Source organism: Rhea pennata, chromosome 19 (genome assembly GCF_028389875.1).
Source record: "Rhea pennata isolate bPtePen1 chromosome 19, bPtePen1.pri, whole genome shotgun sequence".
In the NCBI taxonomy this organism is placed as follows: Eukaryota; Metazoa; Chordata; class Aves; order Rheiformes; family Rheidae; genus Rhea; species Rhea pennata.
This window is the reverse complement of record NC_084681.1, coordinates 9,735,025-9,762,178: the sequence shown is the minus strand read 5'-3', so window position 1 is coordinate 9,762,178 and position 27,154 is coordinate 9,735,025. Positions and strand designations below refer to the sequence as shown.

Sequence of the window (27,154 nt, the reverse complement as noted above, 5' to 3'; positions counted from 1 at the left end):
AGTTCTGTGTTTCTCAGGCTGTTCTATTGTTTTCTCTCCCAGTAAGGTTTTTGTCTCTCAAGCAGAGCCTACTGTTGCTGACACCTCTAAGACCTCTCTTCTACCTTGGTGGTGGTGTTCTGTCACAGCCAGAAAATAACCAATTTAAAAGATTTATCCGTGACAAAATGGTGCAGGCTTTCAATTATATCCTTGTTTTCTCTTTCTGTATGCTTTATTTTTTTTTTAATTGATCTATTCAGTTATTTTTTTTCAGGAATTGGAGTTAAATTGACTATTCTGTAATTCCATTTCTTCCTTTTGCCACTTCGCTAAGCTAGACACCACCATGTTTTGTCTTTCCTGCTTTGCCAGAACTCTCCCTCTCTGATCTCGCATGAATTCTCAGAAACAGTTAGTAATGGCTTTGAGATTTATGAACCATTTTTTTAAAAGCCTTGGGATGAATTTATCGATCACAGTATTCTCTAACTCCTTCCTTCCTCGTTGTAGGCCGAGATGGTACCCCTTTGTTGCTAGTATTAATTTTGAGAACCCCTTGATCACAGATAACTTTTTTTATTAACAAATGACTTTTTCTTGAAGAGACTGAACATGATCAGCACTGGGTAACTCTCCCTAACTGCTGAGCAGTAAATGGTTCCTTTACTTGGTCTTCCTCTTAATACTAATATATTTATAGAATATTTCCTGTTACTGTTAATGCTTTTTGCTGATTGTATCTAGTTTTGCGCCTACACTTCTGTACTTGTCATAAGGCTAACTAGTGGCTTTTTTTTTTTTTTTTCATTTGAGTGCTGTGAAAAAGGTTCTACTGCTTATATGTACAGCACCAGGCACAAAAAGTTCCTAATCTCTGTAGCTTCTGATGCTAACATATAATAATTATTAAAATTCATTGCAGTAGTAAGAAGCAATTATATCCCAACAAAGAGGAAGATGTGTTTTGAAATACTGAATTCCTTAAACAAGATTAACTTGCTGGATGTAGCACAATTGCTAGTTTGCTGTATCTGTTTGGCAAGAGACAGTGTGGCTCAGTGATGGATCTTGTGTAAGCAGCAAGTCATAGTGTCTGGGCCCAGCTGGAAATGTATCCTTCTTGCAGGATAGTCCCAGGGTAGGAGGCCAGTCTTCCTCCAAAGGAGGACATTCAGTTCTCAGCCCTTCAATGAGCTTTATGTATAACGGCAAGTCAGTCATACAGGCTTGGTGCCTTGGGCTTTCTCTGTACAGTTAGAGTAACACAAAGCTCAAAATAAATTTAAGCTTTGATACTGTGGTAATAATGGACAATTTCTGTGCTTGGTTATTCTGCATGTAAGATGGTGGGCTGAAGCTTACTTCTCTTGGAATAGCAAAAGCTGTTATTTGCACAGAATGAATCATATTAGGAGGTGAGTTCAGACACAAGCTCCTGTACTGCTCTGTCTCATCCCCCCATGTAGTAGGGGTGGTCACATATTTCATCAATGGTGCTTCTCACTGACTAGTAGTCCAAGTTCACCAACAGAATAGCTGGACTCAAGAAAGAAAGGGAATTTCTAATGATATGTGCCTTTTTTTCTAAGAAGTTCCTCCATCATTTTTGCTGCATAAAGGAACTTGAGATCAAGCCAAAATGCAGCCTCACAGACTTCAGATTTGAGGATCAAAATCTGGTAATATCTAGAATAGAAGAGAAAGGAGAATCTAGAAGGAGAATATGTCAGTTTTAAAATGTGGTGGCATGCAGCCAGTCCCTTATACTTCAGGGGCCAAGGTAGAAACATGGTAATGCAGGTCTGTAGGATCCGATGAGCACCCAAAGACAGCAAAGAGGTTTGTGCCTGTGGTGCCAGGGAGTGTTGGGGGATTGAATGGAGCTCAAAAGAGAAGAGAAATCACAGGCTTGTGCTAGTACCCTCCATCACTAGCCAGCTGTGCTTTCCTCCTTTTTCACCCACCAGATAACCACTCAGGAGCGGAGTCTAGAAAGCAGAATTTGTTAATGCAACTCAGGCCATCAAGGTTCACTGAGCACAAGATTGTGGGAGCTCTTAGGAGAGCGCATGGTGTCTGATCGCTTTAGCTGTGAGGCCAGGCTTATCACTGTGCTCTATATCTGCTGTTCTTTGCCTCAGCTCAGCAGGGCCATGGTGCAGAGCTTGTCTGTTGCTCTGGGTGTGCTCCTGTCCATTGGTGTCTCTGGTGTGGATTCAGTGACACTCATTGTTTTGTTCTGAGAATGCTCTCAGCTACAGGGTAGGGCTGAATTAAAATTCATCAATGATTATTTCAAATGATTTCCCTCCTACTAGCTATTTTTTTTGAGCTGTTTTCTCATACTTGCATTTTTTCTAAGCTGAATCTTACCTTGTTGTTTCCTGTCCATTTTTCTGCTCCTTCACTTTGCTGCATGGAATGTCTGCCCTGGCAGGAATTAATGATCCTCAAACTGAATGGTCTCCCCATTCTGAATCTTCTTTGCTGTGTACTTTCCTGTAGGTCTACCTTTATCATGCCTTCTATCTGCAGTCTTCCAGGCAGTTTGCATTGTGCTGGGTTAAATGTTATTCTTGTATATGGGCCATATCAGGACTAAATGAGTTTGTCAGTACAAGTATGGTGACCTGGATGTTCTTCTCAGATGAAATGCTTGTACTGCTGAATTTCATTAAAAAGAAATAAACTTGCAAACGAGATCTGAGCTCCCTTTAGTGAGCAGAGAGCCTGCAGCAGTAGCTCTAAGGACAAAAAGCTTCCAGATTTCTCATATGCTCAAAGGGGCACTGATTAGAAAGTAAACATGAACAAACTCTTTCATGTCAGTAGCGGTATGTCAGAGATGAGAAACTTCCATATTACTAAGGACCGCCCAGTCTATTGAAGTAATGGCTCATTTTACAGCCCTGAGTAGGTGACATGTAAAGGAGAGACCGTAGTGTCCTTTTTAGTGTCCTTTTCCAAATCAGAAAGGCCAAAGAGATGAGTGGAGCCTGTGTGCATGAGAAGCAGAGAAGGAGAAGCCAGCTACAGAGAACAATTCAAGCTGCCAAAATCTCTGTGCATCAGCTCAGTCTTTCCTGGGAACAGTGAAAGCTGAGTCTACTCTCCAAAGGGTGGGAGGCCACATGGCTCTTGTCCGACTGTTAAGATTCCTGTGTAGCTCTTTGCACAAAAGAAGCAGTCTTCAGAATCGGCTGATGTTGCTGCATTACTTCAACATTGTATTTTTACTCTTTCCATGACTGTGATGGGAAGAAGCTTTTAAATGAGTAAAGTATATTTTGGTACCAGCAGGTGACTCTGAGAGCCCACCACACGTTAATGAGCTGAGCCCTGACTGAGGCCTATCTAGATCTCTCTGTGGAAGCCGTGTCAGGGCACCAAGCAGAGTGCGATCGTGCTCAGCACATCTTGCTGTGAGTGACCTCTGAAGCTGTCAGAGTCTGGCAGAGAAGGAGGGCTTTGTTTAAATGATATCTAAGTCATTTGTTTGGATAGAAAGAAAGTTTCAAACTTTCCATTTTTAGAGAAGAGACTCTTGGAAAAATACTGCAAACACTGGCAGCTCTCATGTCAGCAGGGTCTCCTGCAGGAAGCTGCCCTCTCAGGTTCTGGCCAGATACCTGTGTTCCAGCTGCAAGAGAGAATCAGGTGTTTACCACCTCACTACAAAACCCCAGAATCACCTAGTCCTCTCTTTACTGCCATTGCTTTCCCCACACCAGGTAGGGATGGGCGCTTTTAGGGGCTTGTGACTGTTGAAATTGTGGACAGAGATGTAGGTGGAGACTATTGGCTGCATTTGCAGTATCTGCGAAATAACACAGCCTTTTGAAGGCCTGTCACACCAACACTGATCTCTGACCAGCTCCCCACTGAAAATAGCACAGCTTTGGTGAGGTTTTCACTTTTGAGTGGTTACTGCCTGTCCATCTGCCTTATAGCAGCCTCTCAGGTGGCATGCACGGGGTTAACAGAGAGCCGCAGCTCTCTCCCTCGGCTGTTTGAACAGGGTGTTCTGGTTTAGAGCTGCTGCAGCCTCACTTTGCCATTGGCAAGTTCTGGAAATGGCCTTCTCCTCATATTTGCTGTTTGCTTGCTTATTTTTAAGAATTGTACCGTTTGATAGCAGCAAAAATAAAAACTAAATATCATGTTTTTGTTCGAATGAGCTTTACTTGTAGTGTTACAGGCAACAACAGTTACATTCCCTGTTCCTGAGAGAGATTATGAGGGAGTGAGTAGGAATGTGCATCTGGCAGCACTTTGTATCTTGGCCATTACATTGTTTTCTCTACATCAGAGGTTCCCGAAGTTTTGGTCATGGAGAGCCATTTAATATGAGGAATATCAGGTCAGGGCTGCATAACAGATTTCCTCTGCAGGAAAGCACCATTCAGGAAAAGTTGAGGATGATTGTAAATAAAACCTCCCTACCCAGGCTGTTTGCAAAGATAGCTGGAGGCTGTACTTGGGAATCCTGACTTACCACAGCAACAGAGGAAAGCAAATTTCATTTTAAAGTGCAGGAAAATGTAGTTGCAATAGGCCAAAATGTTAGTAACCTTGCTTAAGGCTTAGGACCAGGAATGGAAAACTTGAAATAACTATTGCAATTTTATTTTAATTGCACTGATTTCAAGATAATATTTATAATAAAGAGTATCGTATTAGAAATGCAAATCATCAACATATGGTTCTCTGGGGCTGCTTCTTAGCATTCTTTCTAAAAGAGAGGGGATATTTAAAGTCTTTAAAAACTAATTCAAGAAAAATATAGGCAATTGACTCGCTTTATCCTTTGGATGATTTCCAAATATCTTTTCATTAACTACTTGTGAGAAAGAAAACACACCAGCTCTCGAGCTGACTCTAGAAACTATTTTTGTAAATAGCCATTTTTGACAGATGACTGCAGCAGAAATGGATGATACAATGCCTGTATTTTGGTGTGCATTCTGTGTATGCATCATGGGAGAGAGAAATGCATGTAAAATTTTAAAGAGAATTCATTCCTTCCTAAAAGAATAGATACTAATTAATAGTAGCTGTAAAGTAGTTTTATTGTGGTTAGGACTCTGCAAAGCACAGCAGTAGAGTGATGTTTGTTAAAAAATATAGTAATGTATGAGAAATTAAGCAGGTAAAGGCATGCAAATCCTTTGTTGCAGCCCCCTGGTAAGTGGTGTATAGTTATGAGGTACATTGTGCCCTTCAGAACAATTTTCCTGTATAGTGATTTGTAGCTTTTTTCAGACTGAATCATTATTATTTTATTTTTACTCATAAGTACTTTGCCAAGTGCATTGCTGGAGTGGAACAGTAGAGTGTCCCAGCTTTGTGCAAACAATGAAAGCAAATGATTCTTTATCACTAGTAGCTCCTTCAGTGGCACCACTTTAATTTCTAAGTCCAATAAAATCCTGGATGACTGTAATCGGAATGGCATGTGTGACTTGGAACGTGAATATTTTGTTGCTAGGAGAAATTCTTTTCTTGAATTAGTGTGAAGGTTGATACCTGTTTTTGTGTGCCAGGCTGCAGTGCTCTGGGTCAGGTAGCGCTCTGGAAGAAGGGTGGTTGTTGTTCTAATTCTTGGGAGCTGCAGAGCACACTTGAGGAAAGTGGGCTTCCTGGCTGCTGGTGTGGCAGAGCTGATAGAGAAAGGGATCAGCAAACAGCCAGCCACCTAGCTAGGAGCCTGCTGAAAGGAAAGGGGGAAGTCTTCCAGTTAGGCCTCTGGTGAAAAAAGAGAGACTTTTCCCAAGAACCCAATAGGATAGTACAAGTTTGGTGCTATGCAGAAAGTCACTATGCTAGATTAAGAGCAAACCTGAAGAAACAGCACAGAGTTAAGGCAGAGATTTGTTTATAACCTCTTCTGTTCAAGTTTTCTCACATTTAAAATGTTATTTCTTCTCATTTATGTTCAGGTAAAACCTGGCCTCTGTTTTCAAAAGCCCTGTAGGTTTGTTTGGGCATGGCCTTTGGAAGGAGAAGGTATGGGCATATCTCTATCAAGGCCTGCATGGTTTGGTGTCCCCTTCCAGTTTTTGTGCCCATATTTTGCAGCTCACCACAAAGTCTTGTGAAATAGCCAACCCTGAAACTGCATGTAATCCCATGAAGCATGTCAGGGTTTCTTGGCATTGGCTGGGGCAGACTGGGGCACATTCCTGTGCTCAGGTGAGCATGTGTAGGCTTGGGAGTTCCGGCCTGACATCTGTTACAGGGTTGTTAAGAGGGTGTTACGTTAATGCATATAGAAGATACAGATTCTTAGTCAGGCTGAACTTTACTGTAACATAAGGATTGGAGGCCCTGCATAAAAATATTTGGCATTATTCCCAGATGTTTCATTTCTTCAAAACCAGCTGTACTCATAGAGTTGTAGGAGCACAGAAAATGGTCATGCTGCCCAGCTCTTTGCTTTTTGTCCAGCCTCCCATTAATTTATTTCTCTGCCCACTTTTCCATGCTGTAGCTATAAGTATTGTTGATGCTAGAACTTTGCAGTGCTATGATAGTCACTGCTGGTGGCCCAGCTGTCTGCATCCTGGCACACTGAGTTAAACAGCACAAGGAGAGGGGACAGATCTTGAATGTAGATGGTTGGAGGAAGTTTCAATTCTTACCTGCATTTAGACCAAGCAGTATGGAGCAGTTCCCTGGCTGCCTATTTGACATCTGAGTATCTTCCAGGTGTGCCAGGTACTACAAATGTCACTCAGAGGGGAGATCTGTCCCTGGCAGCATGTCATTTGAAACCAGAGAAAAGCAGTAACTCTGCAGCTGGCCTGACCAGGCCTTGTGACTCTCTGGGCATATGAGGCCTGACTCTTACAGTACAAGGTTTGCTCAACAATAGGTCTATTATCCTTGGCTGCTCAGGACAACAAAACCCCTCAGAGAACTGTGGCTGTAGTGCTCTGCCTTGTACCACATGATGATGTCAGAGATGGAGCTGGAACATCTTTCTTGAGTTGAGTAAGTGGTGGAGAGCCCAGCGATGCTGGGCTCCTGTCTCCTCCCAGGCAGTCCTAGCCCAGGTCCTATCAGCTCTGAGCTCATGAAATGATGGTGAGTCCAGTGAGTGCGTATCCCCAGGCTTTATGTTTTCCTGTCCATTTTCACCCTATCAAGCTGTGGTCTGATAATTCCTTCCCAAGAAGGTCCCAGAGCAGTCTTAGGATCTGGCTGAGCCAGTACATACAACTGTCCAAGGACAAGGCTATGGTAGATCTCAGGGTCTAAACTTCTGTTGAAGATCTGGCATGTCTTAGCTCTCTCCCTAACTGGAGGAGATGAGGCTGCATCTCAATTAGCTGATATCAAACCTTGTCCTATCATAGTGAGCCAGTGGTACGAGGTAGTGTGCAGAGCTTGAGCACAGAGACATCAAACTATGCTACTGTCAGCTCAGAATCTGTTGGTCAATCAGCTTTGTCCCAGCACGCTACATCCTGTTATTTTGAAACAGCACGATGAGAAGAGACTATGGCTTCACTTCCTAATAACAGGAAGGTAACAGTGCAGTGCACTCAGTGTGGTGCTTGTTGCTGACCCGAGCTGGCTGTATACCAACAGATGGACTGTTCACAGACCTCTGCAGTCTGCATCAGCTCTGCTAGTGTACAAATTAGGTGCTAAATACTGACTTTCTAAACAGCAAGAAACAACAGTGCTGAAAGGAAGACATGAGGAATGGGAGACTTAGCTTTTTTGTTTCTCTTTGGGAAGGAAAGAAACAGGAATACAAATATTTCAAAGAAACTCCTTCACTACTACAGGAAAAACAGACTGCTAGGAGGAATTGCTCTGTGTTTGAGCGAGGAAGTTAGACACTGTTGTGTCTTGGAAGGAGTGAGTTATAGACCAGCTTTTTCTTCCTGGCATCCTTGCGCTTGCCCATACAGTGCCTTTTGTCTTCTGTATGGTATACGTGTGCTATCTTCCCATGATTGCAAGGCCGCATGGAGATGCTGAGATCCATCTGCTTTCTCTTCAGTACCTGGTGCCCTCCAGTTCAGCTGATCAACATAAAGTGTAAAGAGTTTTTAAAAAATGATGCTTCAGAGCTCAGCTTTGGCACTACTGGGTGAATACAGGCTGATGTTGTCGTGCTCTTCCATTTCCCCTGGTGATATAATAACGGGCAGGCACATATGTGAGCTATCTCTTGTCTTCATTGCTCAGCTGTTTTTTTTTTTTTTTTTTTTTTTTTTGTTTTGGACTGGCATTATTATACCTCAACTAACTGCCCATTACAACAGCAGCAGGAAAGATGAATGCTATGGGGTGGAAAGCATATGTGATCTATATTAGGGATTGCCGAATCCAGTAGCTCAATAGAGGCAGGACTTCTACAGCTCTATGTCACCAGTTCCAGCCGATAGTGAGGCTGAGCATGCATCTCCAGTAGGCACATGCACAAATACACATATATAGTGAAAATATAAATATGTGTGTGTGTATATATATATATATATGTATATGTGTATATACATATATATATCTATATATAAACACACTGCTGACCACACAGATCAGTGCAAACAGAAACACTCAGTACTCGCACAAAGACAAACAGCACCCACAGCTTCATTCTGTTCTACTTTCTGGCTGAACACATTTAAAGTCTGTTAGTAGGAAATAGAGACCCACATACAAAGTGGGGCCCTCCAGTAACCGACTTTAGATGCTCAGTTTATCCAGGAACTGGTCCTAGATCCATGGTTTCCCTAGTTGCTGACACCTGGACATATGAGCGCCTGAGGCCCACAGTCCCACCCCAATTGTACATCAGTCCCCTTGAACGTACCAGTGCACACACGGACATTAGAAATGGAGTTTAATAGGAAAACAGGACAGACTGCATCAGACACAGAGCATGACCAGACAATCCTGCTGACTAGCTACCTATTTACATGAGACTGGTCCTTTTTATCCCCATATCTGTCTATTTTCCTGTGCTGTTTCTCCCCAAACCACTTTGATTCCTTCTCTTCCTCCACCTTTGTTTCCTCCCTTACGTAACCTGTATCTCATAATAAATTAATTGTATACCCTCTCACAGTCCCTGTTTGCAGTAAGGCCCCTCGGTCTGTAAGATGATCCAGAGAGCCTTTCCATTGACTCATCCTGATGAGTTCCATCCCAGACAATGGGACTGATGGCTCTCCTGAGACAGCCCTGGGAGGAGCTGGGGCAGGGTGCCTTGTTTCTCTGATTAGGTTATTGGGGTTCCCGCCTGCCTTTGTTCCTCTGTGGTGTCGTCATTGTTCTTCTGTGCCCCTTTCTGTATGCGGAACAAAGGAGCCTTTTATCACGTAACAGTACCAATCTGCTTGTGTTGACCTGTGTTGACCGTTCTTGGTGTCTATGTGTGTACAGCGCTGCCTTTGTCCTCCCTGTGTCCCACTCAAGAAGTTCCATGTAGCAGTGCCAGCTCCCTGCTGCTACCTGGTATGACCACCCTGAAGATCCTCCCCATTCTATACTTACGTTCCAAAGTGGCCATCATCTTTCCATGCATAGCTCAGCTCTAGCTAGCCTGGAGGGAAGAAGACTTATTCCTAAGCTGTTCAGAAGAAACGGGGACAGATTTGGCCATAAAATGAGTTTATCTGTTAGTGCAGGAAGGAAAAACAAAGGGCCATGTATTTTCCTAGGGGGTGATTCTTGAGCTTTCCGTGGATATTTTTGGCATACTTACAGGAATATGTCGTAGCCATAGCTACCATATTCTAGACAACCTTTCTTCAGAGCAGATAGCACTCCCTTCTGCCTGATCATGGTCTTTGATGCCTGCTATGAGGTTGATATTTTTTTCCCTTTCTTAGTTGCTAATTCAATGCCAGGACTCTACACCTTTGTCACACAGTGCTAAATACAGTCACAGGATAGAAGATTGGTTGTGAGCAAACTGAAAAGGGAGCATAGGAAAGTGATAAATGTGCTTGGGAGCATGCTGAGAGCTCAGGCAGATCAAGAAATAAGAAAGCTAGCAGCCAAGCTTCTTTCTTTGTGCACTGCACTTGCACTTCTGCCACAGTGGCTGCTCCCCAGATCAGCCACAAGCCTGTTGTCCTCCTGCTAACCATTCTCCCAAAATCGGGGCCCCATTCTCATGCTCTTCCCAAAACAGTCTCCCCAACACCCCATCTTTCTTATCTGCCCTACTTCTCACACCTGCCAGCTTCCCTGTCCTTAGTTAAGATCTATAGCCACTGCCAAGTACATCCTGGAACTGCTGCTTTGCCTGGAGAGAGGCTGCGGTGCCTCTCCAGAGCCACGTCCTCCCGGGTTGCATGGGTCCCTTCAGACCTACTGCAGAGCACAGGCATCAGGTGCAGGCATTGCTGTTGCATCTCCCTCCACATGATCAATTTGGCCCCCTCATGTGGCCTCATGCACCAGACATGTTGGGAAGGAAGAGAGAGGATGGAGCAGCACTTGAGTTACTTGGATTTGTAAGCAGCAGCAGGAAGTGCTGTGCTGGGCATACCTCAGCCCATGGCTCCAGCTGGCTGGGGCAAGTAGGACTTGGAGATGCTCAAACATTTGGCACAGGTGCAAGACTGTTTCCAGTATCCACAGGGCCACCCAGGGAGGGCAGCTTAGCCAGAACAGCCATGTGCCATCACATTCAGCTGAACCAGGAGTTGTGTTGGTTGCCATAACAACTGGGAGAGGTCATATGACTCGTTCCACTTTCTAAATATAAATCTGTTTCACACAGTGTATGTGACACCATGGAAACCAAATGTTGAGCAAGAAAGATTGCATAAAAAAAGCAGAAAATACAGAATGACTTAAAGTACTAGAGAGAGAGACTGCTGGAGAGGTTCAGAAACTGTTGGGCATTCCCCTTTGCCACGGTCCAGATACTGGACTCCAGGGTACATAAGGGTATGAGATAATACTAGGATGCCAGTGCTCAGCTCAGGGAGGATGTGTGGGGTGCTGCTCGGTGCTGGGATCTTCATGCCGAGCTCAGGATGGATGCAGGAGTCAGTGCTAACATCCCTGTCTCCTAGGGTTTTCTGCAGACCTCTGTCACTAGCAAATCCAGTTTCCTGCCTCTGCTGCAATCAGACACAGACCCTGGTTTTCTGACTGCATCATTTCTGTCTTATTTCTGTTTCACACCCCTGCATAACCACATACCCAGTTCCGCAAACTCTGGGTAGCCTTTGCCAAGTTATGTATTTATTTATGAAAACTCTAGATAGGGGGAAAACCTCAACCCACTAATGTCAGTACAGAGCAGACTTTTCCCTTCAGGACAGGGTTGTTCCAGTGCTGGTTCACTTCACGGCATTTTTTTCCTTCTGTGTCCTCACATTGCCTCTTGCAGGGATTTTCCCCTGCTCTTTTTGTCTAATTTTCACTGTTACTGGTGATGCTCTTGTGCTGGGCAGGATACTGCAGGGGGGGCCACTTAGATGGACTTTGCAGCCTTTCTTTGTGCTGTTAGGTCTGCTGTGGTAGTCCACATGTGACTCTAAGCAAGTGGCAACAGCAGGTAAGTGTTTTTAAATCAGATCTTCCTCACAGCTAGACACATCCCATTAATTTGCTCCACGCTGGGTGCTTTGTTGAAATAGGCTCACAAAATCATAAAACAATTTAAACTGAAAGGGTTTTTTGGAGGTCTCTGATCCAAACTCCTGCTCAAGGTTAGATCAGGTTGCTCATGGCCTGTATTTGTAGTTTGATGATTGTTTTGCTTTATCTTGGGTTGTGTATCTGGGACAGCTCCTGGGCTGCGCACTGCCAGAGTGTGATGTGAGCTAACATTTTCAGGGAGCTCAGGCTTTTAAGTGTGCAGATGTTTCCTCCTCAGAATCTCTCTTTGAAGGAGGAGGGGGATTTCCTGCAGTTTGGAAATGAGAAGTGATTTTCCTCTATTGAGCAAGGCTGAACTCATCTCACTGGGTCAGCAAGCATGGGATGGACTGATGTCTGCGGGCTCTTCACTCTTGTTGCCCTTTGCTGCACAAAACCTCTTTTGGCTTTCTTTTCCTCTCATGTTGGGAAGAGATCAAATTGCAAGGTAGTCTGCAAAGAAACAGAGTGAGCTGGGCTGCTGCTAACTTGATCAAGAAGAGAAAAGAAAAACAAAATAAGAAAAGAGAGAAAAACAACATAGAAAGTCATAAGAGCTAGGGTGAGAGAGAGCGTCAATGCCAATGTGCTAATGTCTTGACATGCATGCCTTACTCTGAAGTGGCTCAACTTAACAGAAAGTGGCCAGCACTGTGGCATGCAAGCCACTGCTTTTTTGCATGGAGTTGAGTGTCTGGCCATGTTGTCATTCTCTTTAGAAATGTTTCTAGATAATCTGTGTATAACAGCTGAGAAGAGGCTGATCTCTGGTCAGGAGCATGGCCTCTGGATAAGTTATGATGCTGGGCAGTCATTGTCAGCTGCCCTGACAAGGATTCCTGTTCCTGACATCCCTAATCTGACTCTGGATGCTGGGGTAATGGATCACAAACAGTGGTCAGGTTCATGTATGCTGCCCTAAACAGCACATCCTTTTGTTTCTGTTAGAGCTGGAGTCCTGGGCAAGGTGGGTTGACACCAGCACTGCTGAGGTTTTGTTTGTTTGTTTCTCATCATAGCTAGCTTTCTCCTGTGTGGTTGGGTGTCCAAGAACTCCAGTATCCATTCCTCTTTGAGATTCCTTATACTTTTGCTGCTTGTTTGTGGTTCCTTTCTGCTGTGCATATATGGGGAAACTCCTGCCTGTATCTCTCTACAGACAGCAAAGTAAAACCATTGCTTGGTATGGAGAATGAGGCCTGTAAGGCTGTGGGCTCTTGCATATCCCTTTATGTACTCTTGCTACATGGACTTTTGATCTCAGGAAATCTCATAGAAAGGAGGTGCTAGTGTTCTTCATTTTGGAAGTTTTGAGAGAGATTTTTTTGTCCCTTTTCCAGGCAGCAAATACAGATGTAGGCACAAGGGTCTCACATTTTCTTCTCTGCTTACATTGTTCAAATTTCCTGTTTCCTCAACAGTGAGTTGCAGATGTCCCTTTCAGGTCCACATTTTGTCTGCCTAGCATTCTGCAGAGCCTGGTGACACTCCCAGAAATCACAGTAGGGGGAGTGGCATGTTTCTCCCAGCTCAAAGGCACTACCAGTGTTTCAAGATTTGAAAACCAGAAAGGATTACTAGCCCACCCAGTCTGAGATTCTGGGCAGTGCAGGTCAAGGAATTTTAGGGTCTCATCTTTTTATCTGATTGGAATATAGCAGATCTTTTAGAAGAAGGACTTAATATTGATGGAGAAACTCCAAGAAGTAAAGAGTCCCTTGGTAAGCCATTACAGTCATTAATTATCCTCATGATTAACAGATGAGACTTTCTTTTCAATCTGAGGCTCTCTATTTTCAGCTTCCAGTCATTGTCTGCTGTTCTGTCTTTGTCTACTGGTCTGTAAGACTCTCTGCTAATAATGAAACCTCCTTTCCATGTAGAGGATCCTCAGTTGTGATTTAGTTTCCTATTCTGGCAATTATTCTTCTAAAAATAGGAACAAGAGATCAAAGTAATAATGCAGTCTTATCAAGCTATCCAAGGAAGATGTGTTTAAGCAGAAGTGCCTCTCTTTTCTTGTGACATGCAGCAGGGGAACAGGGTGTATCCTGATAGGGGCTGGGTGTAGGGAGAGAATTTGAAGCCTGTTTGAGCTGTGCAGTGCCAGCTTTGGAGCTGTGCTCTTACATACCATCTGCCAGTTGCTTCCTATCTTTGTGCTGTCTCCTGGCCTCCTATTTCTGTCTTGTCTTTTTGGACTGTGAGCAAGATTGCCTCTCACTGAATGCCTGGTTAGCCTGAATTCTTCCCATATGGGCGTCCAGATACGGTTCAAGTTTAACTTGGCTGATGCAAAGAAGTGATTGCAGTGTCTAGCTAGAACAAGATTGTATCTGCCTAGCAAAACGGAGCAAGAAACTGTCTCCAGACCGCTATGCTTCAGAATCTCCTGTTTTGGCAGGGCAGAGATGATGTGGTGTTCCCCCTGGCCTGCATGGCAGTCTCGTTTCTGAAAGGATGTGCTACTGTATTTTCCAAAACTATAAGACACTTAATCTGTGATGTGTTGTAGCCCAGTCCCATATGCCACTGCTCACATCATCTCCTACCCCAGAGTCTCATGGTATCTCCGCTTCAGTTTGCGTGGGGAAGATGAGTAGAGAATGAAGCCAAGCTTTGTTTCCTCCTTGATTCCTCCTCTGGGCCATTCCTAGTTCCTCTTTCTCCCCACAGAGTGCCAGACTGGAGCAGAGCTGCTATGAAAGCAGAAGTACAAATGCACATGGAAATGGATTGCATTGGGAACAATGAGAGTCTATATCCCATAGGAGTAGTCCCAGCATCCAGAGAATCTTTCTATGCAGTCCTCATGGTAGGGTGAAGTCTTGCGCAATAGGGAGCTGCTGTTCAGGATCAGATTCCTCTCTAAAACAGAGATCTACATGTTCACAGCCCATGGAGATCCAAGCAAACCTCTGTCCCATTGTTCACAAAAATTGTTGCATTTGGCAGTGGTGTGGTTTTCTTTATGATCAGTCCTCTTGACTATCATTCATGGGAGCTGTTGTGCTCTCCACACTGCATTATTGGCAGAATCAGAAGCAAAAGTAGAAATATTAACTCCAAAATAAAGTCCTTGCATGCTAAACATAAGCATGCAATGCCTAGCTAAATACTGATTTAAATTTGGCCTTTATGCTTTTTCCCATCCAACTCTTGCTGGTGTGCACAGTAATGTCTACCGTATATTAGCGTAGCCTTTGCATGAGTGTACATCTCCAGAACCTATCTGTAACAGACCTCTGCTTTTCTTGTGGTCCATCAGGGAAACCTGAAGCAACGCTGAAAAGGTGACTCAAAAGATATTTGAGCATTTGCAGAGCTTCTCTTAAGCAAACCAGTTGATATCTGTCCTGTAGAGTATTGATGCTGACAGTGTGAAATGAAGTAATATGGGTCCCCAAAATCAGCTAAACTTAGTATTGACTGAAATACATTATATACATGCTACATGGGATCACTATAGGGCCATATAAAGAATGATGGTGAGTAGGGATAGATGCTCTGGAAGGAAAGAAGGTATTAAAGACAGAACAGGTGATTGTGTAGTAAGTATGTGAAATTCTGTAACTTTTAGATTTTGGAACAGAACCCAAGATTTGAAAATCCAGATTCCCCTTTATGGGGCCTGCTGTAACTATCAGTTACTTTGTTACTTTCAAGACCAGAGATGTATGTAATGGATCTAAAAATCCCAACCTACTGCTGAATGCTTTAGGAGTTGGTATACCCCTGCATGGTGGAATTTTTATTTTCTTCAGTATGCTTTTGCGAACAATAGTGGGGGTCAGTAACTGTGCTAGAAGTGGCATTACACAATGAAACAAGACACTTCTGTAAATACCATCATGTTGGGCAAGAACTCAAGTAATCCAGAGAGAAAACTGTGATAACTCAATTTCCCTGTCATATTCTATGAGACTTTAATTTTCATTAGTAGGAATTAGATCTTTCAGGGAAAGTTGCACTAGACAGAGAGGTGATTTAATGGCATGTATAGGAGGATCCTGGTCCTGTGATCACAGAAAAATAGGTGAGGTTGTGCCGGCTTCAGTAAGACAAAAATTTGATTTAGTACATTTCTAAGCAGTAGCAATGATGGGAAAATTTGCCTTGGGGCAGACTACTGTGTAAGAGAAGTTTTCCCTTGTATCCTAACACAAGATCAGCAAAAATTAAAATGTTGAGTAGCAACATAAACTGTGAAAGTTTCTGAGGTCTCACGTGGCTGTGACTATAAACCAATCTGATTAAACCTTAGAGAGCAGAAGCACAGCGGAAATTAATAGACTGGGAAGAGCCTACTGAGTAGTTCTGCATACCACGCTGCTAGCCATCGGCAAGCAAAACATATTTAACTCATACACCCTGTGGTATTTCATATACAGTACTTGAGTTTCTCCCTAACTTGTCAAATTCATATTGGGCCAGCTGAGTTTCCCAGACTCTATGTCTCTGCGCAAGGAGAGGAGCTAAAATCTGAATCAGAACAGGCTTTATCTGTTCTACACTAGTGAGGCAGCATTCATCTCCCATTGGCCCTGGGTATGCATGGCTGCCTTGCAGATAGCCTGTTACTTCTCTTTGCAACCATGCCAGATAAGGCACTAATGCAAGATCATTTTTTAGTTCACTGCCTCTTCAGAGTCACTATGATCAACGTTTTCTGAAACCAGAAAAATGTAAAATAGAGTTGTGGCTCCAAAACCATTAAATGATCCATTTATTCAAGGAACACAAGGAACAGAGATTTCGAATCTAACTTGGAGAAGGATACATCAAAGGTAGATATCTGACAGTATTATACAATGCTAATCTACATTGCACTACTAAATCATTGCTAATGATTTGGATCATTACTAATAATTTGGATCCTAATGATGTCAATGATATCCAGATACAGATATTGTCCTAAATCTGGATGATATGGATCCAGATTGCATCTGGATCAGTAAGGTGTGTACTGATGGTTACAAACACTGTAATCAGCGTGCTGATACATTTAATACAGCATGGTTCCTATAAGCAATGTGGCTCTTTAGTGTTTCTTCTTGACAATGTCTGAAGGTGATAGTGCCCCCATAAAGTAAATTAGGGCAGCACCTCCATGGCCAGTGTTGGACTCCTCAGTATGTCAACATGAAAGTAAATGAGTACCACATGCATATCGGTCCTCATATACTTGACAATTGTGTACATGGAACATTAAATACAGAAGGGTTTCTTTTCTCTCCCAGAGGATGTTCTGTGTACCCAGTCCTTCAAGGTAGGATGCTAGGAGATAAATGCTGCATGAAGGCAGAACACTCATTGTAGTGGGAAGATGGAGAAATGAACTGAAAGTCATTGGTTTGTTACAGCCTCTAGAATGCCAAACCACATGGTCCTTTTCCAGATACGTGTCTTGCTAGACTTTACATTATCTGGATACTGATCTAATAGATCTCTCTTATTTTTTCACAGCAGAAACCCAGAAAGGCAACTCCTCAGCCAGGAGAAGATGCTTTGAACTGCCATCTTCCCCCTGGCTGGCAGAGCTATATGTCTCCCCAGGGCCGCAGGTACTATGTGAACACCTTCACGAATGGTAAGTGTGAGTGGGGGTTCAGTAAATGCACCTTCCTAGCAGTCCAAATATATCGTCTCTCAATTTTGATGGTAAGGGTACCCAAAGAGTCAAAGGAGATGATACTGCCATCACATAAAAGAAAATAATTGTAATAAGATTTAGTCTTCAGATTCTCTACTCTCTTAATCGTGACCATTAAAAGACATTTGTTGCTTTTATAAAAGATAAGGAATAAAAAGAGAAAACAACCCTTCCCACAAAGCATTTCCAGTATAAGACACTATAAGGATTTATTTTTAATTACTTTATTTCGTTTTCCTTCAGCTGGAGTTACTTATAAGTACATATATGTAAAGTTGCTTGATAGACTGTCAGGTATTACTAATGCATCTTTAGGGGCAAACAAAACCAGATAATTGTAAAGGATCAAATTTGTTGAACAAGTCAAAGTTAGCTTGTTCCTGGAGGAAAAAAATAAGAAAAGCATGTGTAATAGGACATCAAAGGTACTGTATATTTCTGTCTTTTATTCACTGTCTTGCTAGCAGAGGAGGAGGCCTAACTCTGTCTTACAGTTGCTCAAAACCTGCCAAACTTGTATCATTTTCCTCTTACTTAAGACAGTGTGTCTACCTGCTTTTCTGGTCATGAGATCACCACAATGTTGCAAAACAGACTTGTGACCGGCAAAACCAGATTCTTTAAGCAGAAAGAATGACAGAAATGGGGAAAAGGGAGGAAAGGACTGCAAGAACTCACTGTATTCACACTGTGGTCAAAGCTATCAGAAATTACCACTAGCAATCCTCTTTCTGACTCACTATGAGGGCGAGGAGAGCCATGGAATGTAACTATGGAGCTCACAGAATACTCAGGAAGTATTTTTCTTTGGGATCCTTTGGCCAAGAACCTCTCCCCATGAATTCTGCCAAGTAAATATTTACCTGATTTTTATGCACTGAGGTCTCATAGGACTCTTCAGAAGGCACACTGTCATTAAACACAGCCTTATTTTGAAGCACAGTGTACCCTGGCTCATTGGCAGCATCGGCTGTGCTGGCTGAGAAGATCAGTAAGAGTTAGATACCTTATCCCCATTGCAATTCAGAGATGGAAGAGGAGGTGGTTAAACTCAGTCCTGGGCCAGCATGGTGATGGGCCTTTACTTACATATATTACTTACATCTCAAGAGCAGTTACAAACACTGATTTTTGTGTGACAAAAGCTCTAGTTAATGAAGTCCTAATCTATAAAGGGAGATGACCTGGACATAGTTTCTCCATAATCTCAGGCGGTTTACTACCATCCTCACAACAGTGGCAGACAATATGACAAGGAGCAGTAGCCACATATTGCAGGTGAGGAGGTTCTGGTCCAGCAACAAGGAAACATTTTTTTACTAGGAAGGAAGGCTAGCATTAGAACAAATTCCCACAGAGGTGGTGAGATCTCCATCCTTGAAGGTTTTCAGGACTTAGCTAGACAAAGCTGTGGCTGACCTGATCTGCTGTGAGCAGTGATGCTGCTTGGAGTAAGCAGTTAGATTAGAGACTCCCAGAAATCATTTCCAACTAACCCTTCTCAGGAGAATGCCTAAACCACCTCTTGTTTACCATCTCACCTACTGCAACTAGATTGCTGTGCAGCAAGGAATGTAGTTCTCAGAGTAATGGATAATATAAGAGGGAGTGAAAAGGAAATTTCTGGGTTCTGGTCCTTGCTCTAGGGACTACTTACTCTTATTAAGTTTAGATCATTGGATAAAAGACATAAATGACTTTGAAGTCTAAAGCTCCTCACCAGAGGGAGGCATCTCTAGGCCAACTGGCATTAAAGTTAGCCTTTTTCTTGTTCCTTGTGCTAGACTCAGGAATCATGCATTTTTGAGCCCCCTGCCAAACCTCCTAAAAGGTCTGTAGTCTTTTGCGTGACTACAGGCTTCTCTTACAGCATCTGTAGAGGCACTCTGGCCCCTCCATGCCTCCAGTTTAGCTTTTGTTCCCAGAGAGCTCAAATTTTCTCAGTCTGATCAGTTAGAATACCCTGCTGCTTGGAAGTTTTCCAGCTGCGGTTATTGGTTTTTTTTGCTAGTCTGTTGGCTTGCTGATTTTGTTTAGGAGTTTTGCTCCTGTATTATACCGTCAGAGGCACATCTCAAATGGCTCTGCTTCCTCAAAGTGAGTTATGTGCAAAGGAAGTGTCACCTGTGGGTGTCATTTAGACCTCAGACAAAGCAGAAGCTGTATGCAACCTCCAGACCTTTCTGTTGAAGTGTATGTTGAAGCCTCATTCAGCCCTGGAGTGAGCAGCTATCTGGACACTGTTTTGATTAAATCTAACTAATTGACTCTGACCTTTGTCCCTAAAAAAAAAAAAAAAAAAAAGCCTGCTAGTATGGGGTTATCCATAGGCAGTTTGTCCAGTCTGTTGTTGGATATGCACTTTGCTCCCTGATTGTGCTGCAAGGTTGGGCCTTCTGGGCCATACGATCACCATAAAGTCACATTTGGCACATGGGTCTTGCTTTAATAGTGGGCTTTCACCTCAATACTTGACAAGAATTCTTTGCCTCCAAGCCAAAGGATAAGAAGCCAAAAACAATATGCTATAGATCTGCAATCCTCGTCTTTCCATGGTAAAGCTGTATTGGCATGGGTAATGTTTAGCATGTTTCATAGGCTGGACAGCTCACTGACTGCACTTGCTGATTTAACTGCTTATTTGTCCTGTCATTGCTGCAACTGCTTCTGAGAGTATTGAGATAAGCACTGACAGTGTTTGTCACTAGGACGAGGTACCAGCATAAATCTCTATCACAGTGTTTCATGTGCCTCCTTCCTGCTTTGCCTCCTCAGCACTAATGTTTCAGTAGCAAGAGCAGAGATCTCTTTTCTGTCAAGGTCTTTCCCATACAGGTGCACTACTAAGAAGCTCTCTTTTTATCCAAGTTATCATCAGATCATGAATGTGCACTAAAGTGTTTGAGAAAGACATCAGTGTTCAGGTGTTGATCATAAGCACTGAACCTTAGAGGTCAGTGGAGAGTAGAGATGTTCCTGGCTGGCCCTCAGTTTGATCCCTGTAGTTAAAGGTCTTTCACTCACTTTTATCCATCAACAGCAGTTAATGCAAAACTCTTGGCTTGTAAAGTCATAACCATTTCTCAAATCTCCCAGGAATCAGTCAACTCTGTACTAAAAAGGATGACCAGAAAGTGTTTCAAGCCTCTTTCAGACCCTTCACAAATTCTCTCAGATTTTCCGTTCCACCACAGGGAAGTCCAGGTGTTCAGCAGCTTCCACAAACAGTAACTCACAAAGTGGCTGGCTGACTGCAAATGAACTTGCTGTAAAAACACAGTAAGTAGGACAGCCATTGCTAGAATGTACGCCTGGACTCAGCTGAAAGAGAAGGAGCATTACTAATCTAATCAGGAGATAATGTTGTCATTGTGCAGATTGGTTTCCCCAGTCTTTGCCTTCTAATTTCAGAGCTGAGAGGGTCTGAAATGATGCTTTGTAACATCCTCCACACATGGAGCAGAAGACTGGTTGGGGTCAGAGAATACTGTTTCGGGTGTGCATGATTGGAATAATGGGAATAATGTCTCCCAGGAAGCGCATGAGTTCGCCTCTTGATAAAATGTGCATGTAAGCTGCACATCCTGACAAACAGTACTAGTAATTTTTCTTTTCTGTGCTGCACAGAGGTACACCCTCAGTAGGAGAGATGAAATGTGAGGCCGTTTCAGGATATAGTATGACATGGAAGGTAACAGCTTTGGGTTCTACCCATGCAGCCCAGCAAAAGCTGCGTGTTAAGTGTGCCTACAGGAGAAAAATGTAAGACATTATTCACCCAATTACTGTTGTGTCTGATCTCAGCCAAATGCCAGCAGTGATTTATGCATATGAATCCAATTAAAATGGGGGCAACAAGTATATTTGTTAATGTAAAAACAGTTACAAAATATAAGGCTCTATGTAAGATGTATTTGATAGTTAAACATGCCAGTGAGTCACTGGAGGGAAGAATGAGGAGCTTCTTGAGGCAACAAAGCATTAACCAGTCAGTCAAATAGAGGAGTTCCCACTCATATAAGGAAGAAACACTTGCATCTCCAAGGGACAAAACCAGTCCTTACTTAAATGAAAACAAATGGCCAGACTGCCTCCTGGACAAGGAAGGAGTACAGTGGGATTCAGGGTGGAAGATTAAATCTGTCTGAAGCCCTTTCAGAGGCCTTGGGAAGAGACATGTGAGAGCCAAAGAGCTTCCAAAAGCCAAGAAGTGCATGTTTTGCTAGAAGCCTTCTATAGGAAACTCTAATGGATGTGCTTTGTGATGTAGGCTTTCTCATGGAGAGCTCTCCATACTAGATGCAACAAGGTATAGGGTATGTTCAGAGAAAGAAGTTCTGACTACCACCTTGCCAGGAGAGAATAGCATTTCAGAGTGAGGAGGGAGCTAGACAGAACTTTCTGTTTTATTTTTGGCCTAAGTGGTTTAATTGCCTTTTTTTTTTTCCTACTTCTGTATCTTACAAACATCTGCAACTGCTTTGCTGGAACTGGATGCTGTCAGTAAAGTATTTTAGTTGAATTGTACACTTACATAGCTGCACTGGGAGGTGAATTTAAGGCACCTACATAGCAACAAAGCATTCTTCACTGAAGGTTATTCTCCTACCTTACAGCAGGTCTCTCTATGGCTACTAACAAGACTATTTTTTATTCATTTTTTCTTTCAAATAACTTTTTACTTTAAATAGATTATTCATCTTATCAAAACCCTTCAATATTAGTTCTGTGCCTCTCCTACCCACTGAGGCTGAACCAGGCAAAGCACCTGAAGTAGAGGGAAGAAGTTATCTAATTCTATTCAAATGTGCAGAAATTTGAGAGGAGAAGCTAACAAGAATTACAGAAAGCTGTTCTGATATTTCTAATTCTACTATGCAGTAGACAGTGTAGTGTTCTTCTTCACAGGTAGTGATTAGGGGGAATAAGCAGCTAGAAAGTGAGTGGAAGGAAGGAAGTGCTTCCACACAGAGCTATCCAGGTGTCAGCTTGAGCTGTTTCCTTCTAGGTGTGCCTTGCCCATTGGCCATTTGGACTCCAGGGAGCCTATCTCACTTTTTCCATCCTAGGATGCAGCTGCTAACCCTCTGGCTACAGCTGGCTACTGCAAAGCTGTCCCTAATCCCATCTTGTCCAGAGGTACCAGCCCTGGCCTGCCATTAAACTCAGCTAAATGCTGGAATGTCACACAGTTTTTTGGTTTGTTTGTTTGTTTGTTTGTTTTGTTTTGTTTTTCAGGGCTGGATGTTAGGTAGCACATGTAATGCTGCATTTTCAGCTGAACAGTGCTCTGCAGGGTTTCTTGTAGGCTGAAGCCCTCAAATCCATTGTATCGCTTCATTTTTACACCTGTAACACATCTCATGCTATCAAGCATTCACCCTTCAGTTGTCCCTTTCTACCGTGTCTCTCTCAAGCATGAGGTAGAAACTACTTATTTCAGTTGTATGCTAGGTGTATATGCAAGCTTCAGGCACTGGATTCGTTGTCTATTCCTTTAAATGCTATATTTGGACATTCCCTGAGTGGCAGGCCCTTCCCTTGCAGTATTCCAGCCATCCTATGTGGACTTTCATTAGTTCTTTGATGTGTGATATTCTTCATGTTAGTCTGTTAGCTACAGGACAACCATGCGCTCAAGCTCCCATTCATAGTGTTGCAAAGCTTCTGTAATTAGGCTTTTGAAGCCTAATTTTTAGGCTAATGAAATGATTACTCTCTTAGCAGTGCCTTTCTCCTTACACTAGAGAAAGGCACAGAGCTGATCTGGTCTCGTTACTTCTGAGAGGCTGTTTCCATTGTCTGTCACGGCTTCCACAGCGATGACAGTGGTTCTGTCAGAGGGTCTTTTTTGCTTAGAACATGTTTCTCACTGTGTTCTACCATCTATCCTGTCTGTCAGTGGGAGGTACATGTTAATGTCCCAGAATGGGGACATTAAGCTCTGGACTGTGGCTAAGCTGTTGAATGGGTGAGAACCCAACAAAGCTTCCTCTCTCCTGTGACAGGAGGATGTAGAGGGAAAGACTAGCTCACTGAAGGTGGGCACTGGTGAGAGCTGGCTTCCTGGAGAAGGTTAGGGCAGTTTTCACACTTCCATCATTGACGAGCAATGGTCTGACGAGGTGTGCTCCCTCTCAGATGGCAGGATTGTGACTAAACATTTATGCAGCCTCTAGTCAGACCAGGGCTGTGAACAAAGACCTCACGTGAAGGAAGCCAGCTCTTTCACAGGAAAGCAGGCCTCAGAAAGCAGCAAAGGTGACCTGAAAGCTGGCTAGCAGGAAGGCAAACTGGAGGGAAAAGGGCAATAATTAAATTACTGTAAAGACGATGCAAAACTACTGGGAGATTGTACTCAGAGTCGTTATCAATGGTCCATTGTCAAATGGAAGTTTACACTGAAGGAAATTCTGCAGGGATCTGCCCTAGGCTTGGTTCTATTCAGTATTTCCAGTAATGAATGGCATGTTGAACTTGAGAGTACTTATTTAAATGTTAACTCTAAATGAAACTGGGAGAGAACGTAATGTACTTCATAAAACAAGCTTAGAATTCAAAATCATCTAAAAACTGAAGAAACATCCTGAAAAAAATAGGATACTATTCAGTAAAGCTGTGCTTAAAATTGGAAATTTCGTCAGAAATAATTAAGGGACAAAGAGAGGCAATGGAGCAGTTTACAGAAAAAAGATGTAGGGGCTCCAGAGCATTTGAAACTGAGTGTAAGCCAGCAGCGTTGTGCTGTTACAAAAACAGACAGCATTTTCCGTTGTATAAATAGGAGTGTTGTCTGTGAGGCATGAAGTAATCCTTCAACTTTACAAGGAAATTATAAAGCCTCAGCTGGAATATTTTATCTTGTTTGGGCTCTGTACTTCAGGAAAGATGTGAGCCAGTTGGAGGCAGCCCAGAAATGAGGAGCAAGAATTATGGGAGATGTGGACAACATGGCCTGTGGGGAAAGGTTAGGAGATTGAGGTTGTCTGCCCTAAGAAGGAGAAGACTTGAGTAGGGATGTAGTCTTCAGGTACATAAAATGCTGTTGCAGAGAAGACTGTTTGCAATGCCAGCCATGAACGAAAGACACAGTAACATACATACTTCAATTGCACCTAGGAGAATTCTAATCTTTTTTAACTTTCTAAGATAAAAATAGTGAAGTGCAGGAATAGATTGCCAGGGATGACAAATGCCAGGGACTCACATGAGAGTTGTTCTTTATTCAGTATTTTAGACTGTCATTAGTCAACTGCTGTTTTGCTTTTCCTGCTTCTCTAAGTCAACAAGAACATGAAGTAATCTTAATGTGATTTCAGAAGAGCATTTACCATCCTTCATTTCACGTATGTGCACATGCATCTGTGTAGACTATTCTCGCTTATGCACACACATGTATGTACACACACATGCATTTTGAGGCAAGCACATACCATTAACAACCCCCCTGAAAGAAATCAGTGACTTATGACAGATTGTATTCTTTCATGGGCATTCCTGCTGTGACAGATTCTGTTCTTTCATGGGCATTCCTGCCTTCCTGCTCTGTCTTCCTCAGACTGTGAGGAAGGTAGGATGCTGAGAGCAAAAGGATCAGCCAGCAGTGCCCTCCAGTGTGGGGGACAGAAGCAACTTAAGAGGCACCACACAACCCAGTAGATATGCATGCTGGAAGCAGGTGCACAGGCAGGAGCATGAAGGGGGCACGACCGTCGAAGGTCAGCAGATCCACACAAGTTTTCATCTAATGCCATTCAGTGCTACTTTTCAGCCTTAACTCTTCTTCCACCTGAAAAGAGAAGGTATTTGGTGGCCAGTCCAGTCTGGCAAATTGCCTTTGTGAACATGCCTGCACCACTTCTGCTGTTAGTGATCTGCTGCACTAAGCAGCGTTCACCAGTTGCTTGTCTCCTCACAGTATGGAGACTTTTTTTAGATTAAATGAGCTCTTTGCTCTTGGTGTTTGAGCTTGTCAGAAATGGGAACTCAGTATATTTTCACATTCATGGGGAGGGAAACTGTGATTTTAGGAGCAAATAACAGTGTGATTCTTCTGAGCCTTCAAAACACAGCAAAACCCGCCACTTGTGAGACATCAGTTTTATTCTGGCAGCTGTTTCCAATGCTTAGTGTCCTGCCCACACTGTGATTGTGATGTGCCTACCTGTGCTATCTATATGTCTTATCAGACCATATTAGTAATTCCACTGTGCATTTTGCTGTGGGATCTAATTTTCTTTGTCTTTGCATGATAAACACAAGGAAATGGTGCTTAACCAGGAATAAATAAAATTTATGAGACAATGTTCATAGTTGGAAAAAGCTGTTAGAAAAATCTCTATTTATATGAAAGAATTGGGGTGACTGTATGAAGTAAGCAGATCTGCACGTGTAAATAAGCCAGCCAACAAAGCACATTCTTGTCTATCTCCACTTGATGACCAAATCAGATGAACACTCCACATCTACAATTGTTTGAAAGTGGTTGGGCTTAATCCTGTAGCCATATTTAAGACTTTTCTCCTGTAAAAGGTCTAGAAAATTAGGCCCAAGAGAATTTCAGTATAGCTAAAATTTTGGATAGTATGACCTGTTCTAGAAAGGTTGATTCTATACTAACTACATTACACTCAGGACACTTGCATCTCTCTTGTACAACATCTAGACACATCATGGTTTCTTATGTTGAAACATAAGGAAGGGGAAGAGAGATGGCTAGCTACTCTAAAGCTCCTGTAAGGCCTTTTCTGTGGCAAAGATGGCCTTTCTTTTGCATCATTGACTCTACAAGGAGTCTTATGCTTTCTGGAAGAATGGTCCAGATAAGTTTACTGGGATTTGGAAGGTTAGGCCCATATTCCAGCTCTACATTTAGAACCAGGACACAGGTGAGCAAGAATGATAAACTGAACAGAACTATATGCAAAGGTATGTGTTTCTGGCAGGCTGCCGAACTTCAAAGTCCACAGCATTGACTGGGCTCAAAGAGTGCTCACTTCTGTTGTCTTAGATAGGCTTCACCATCCGCTGAGCAGGTCAGAGGTTTGATTTGCTTAACCAAATATACCTTATGCAGTGTGGACACCTCCTTTTGAACCAGATGCTCGGGTATCCCCACTTATCAATGGAAAGAAACAACTACTTTCACCTCACAATTCTCTTCCTGATATAGATACTTAAAATAAATAACATGAGCTGCACCCTAAAAGGCCAGTCTTTCTTCATTGATTCCACAAACAATTAGCTTAGATGACAATACCTTCTCTGCAGACATCTGAAGTTGGCTATGAAGAATCCCACCTAAAAGCTGAGTTGAGAGCCTGGAAGTGAAGAGGAATTTTAAAAATGTCCTCAGTTTCCCTACATGGGATTGCTACCTCTTATCATTTCCTGAGCAGAACACAGGTAACAGTAGGAAGAGAGTGGCTGCCTATTGATGGAGTCTCATCCCATCAAGTTATGTGGTACGTACACCTTTCTCCACACCCAAAATATTTTTCTCACAGTGCATAGGATGCATAGGACATACGGAAAATGCTACACCCCATTTCTACACTTTGATACTACAGCTGTTGTAAATACTTAAGCTTGTTTTTACATGCACGCACACACACAGACATCTACATGTGCACTCACATTTCAGTTGGAAAGCACTTTGGGAAGACTCAGTGACTGAAAAACAGCAGTATTCCTGGGGGTTAATTGAATATTATGAGCTGGAAGGACAAATAGGTCTGCAAATCAGACCAGAACAAAAAATATTTATCTGAGGGCAGTAAGCCTTGACAGGTTTAGGGGATTAACGCAGCTAAGTGTGACCAGTTGGTATAAACAATTGTTCAGGAAAGAACTCTCTCTGTGTATTTTCATTGTGTAAGTACTAAGAAGAAGGCCATATAGAGA

At 42.8% G+C, this 27,154-nt stretch overlaps 1 protein-coding gene across 5 annotated transcripts in view; it reads left to right on the top strand.

Moving 5' to 3' along the window:
* The window catches only part of GAS7 (growth arrest specific 7), a 104,707-nt gene that overhangs the window by 21,784 nt on the left and 55,769 nt on the right, over positions 1-27,154 (top strand). For 3 of the 5 annotated variants that reach the window (XM_062591470.1, XM_062591471.1, XM_062591468.1), the window contains exon 2: positions 17,065-17,188. In XM_062591470.1, coding sequence (XP_062447454.1) covers positions 17,065-17,188 — 124 coding nt within the window. Of the gene's footprint in view, positions 1-17,064; positions 17,189-26,645; positions 26,716-27,154 lie in introns of those variants that run through there. The other 2 variants (XM_062591469.1, XM_062591472.1) reach the window with 2 other exon arrangements.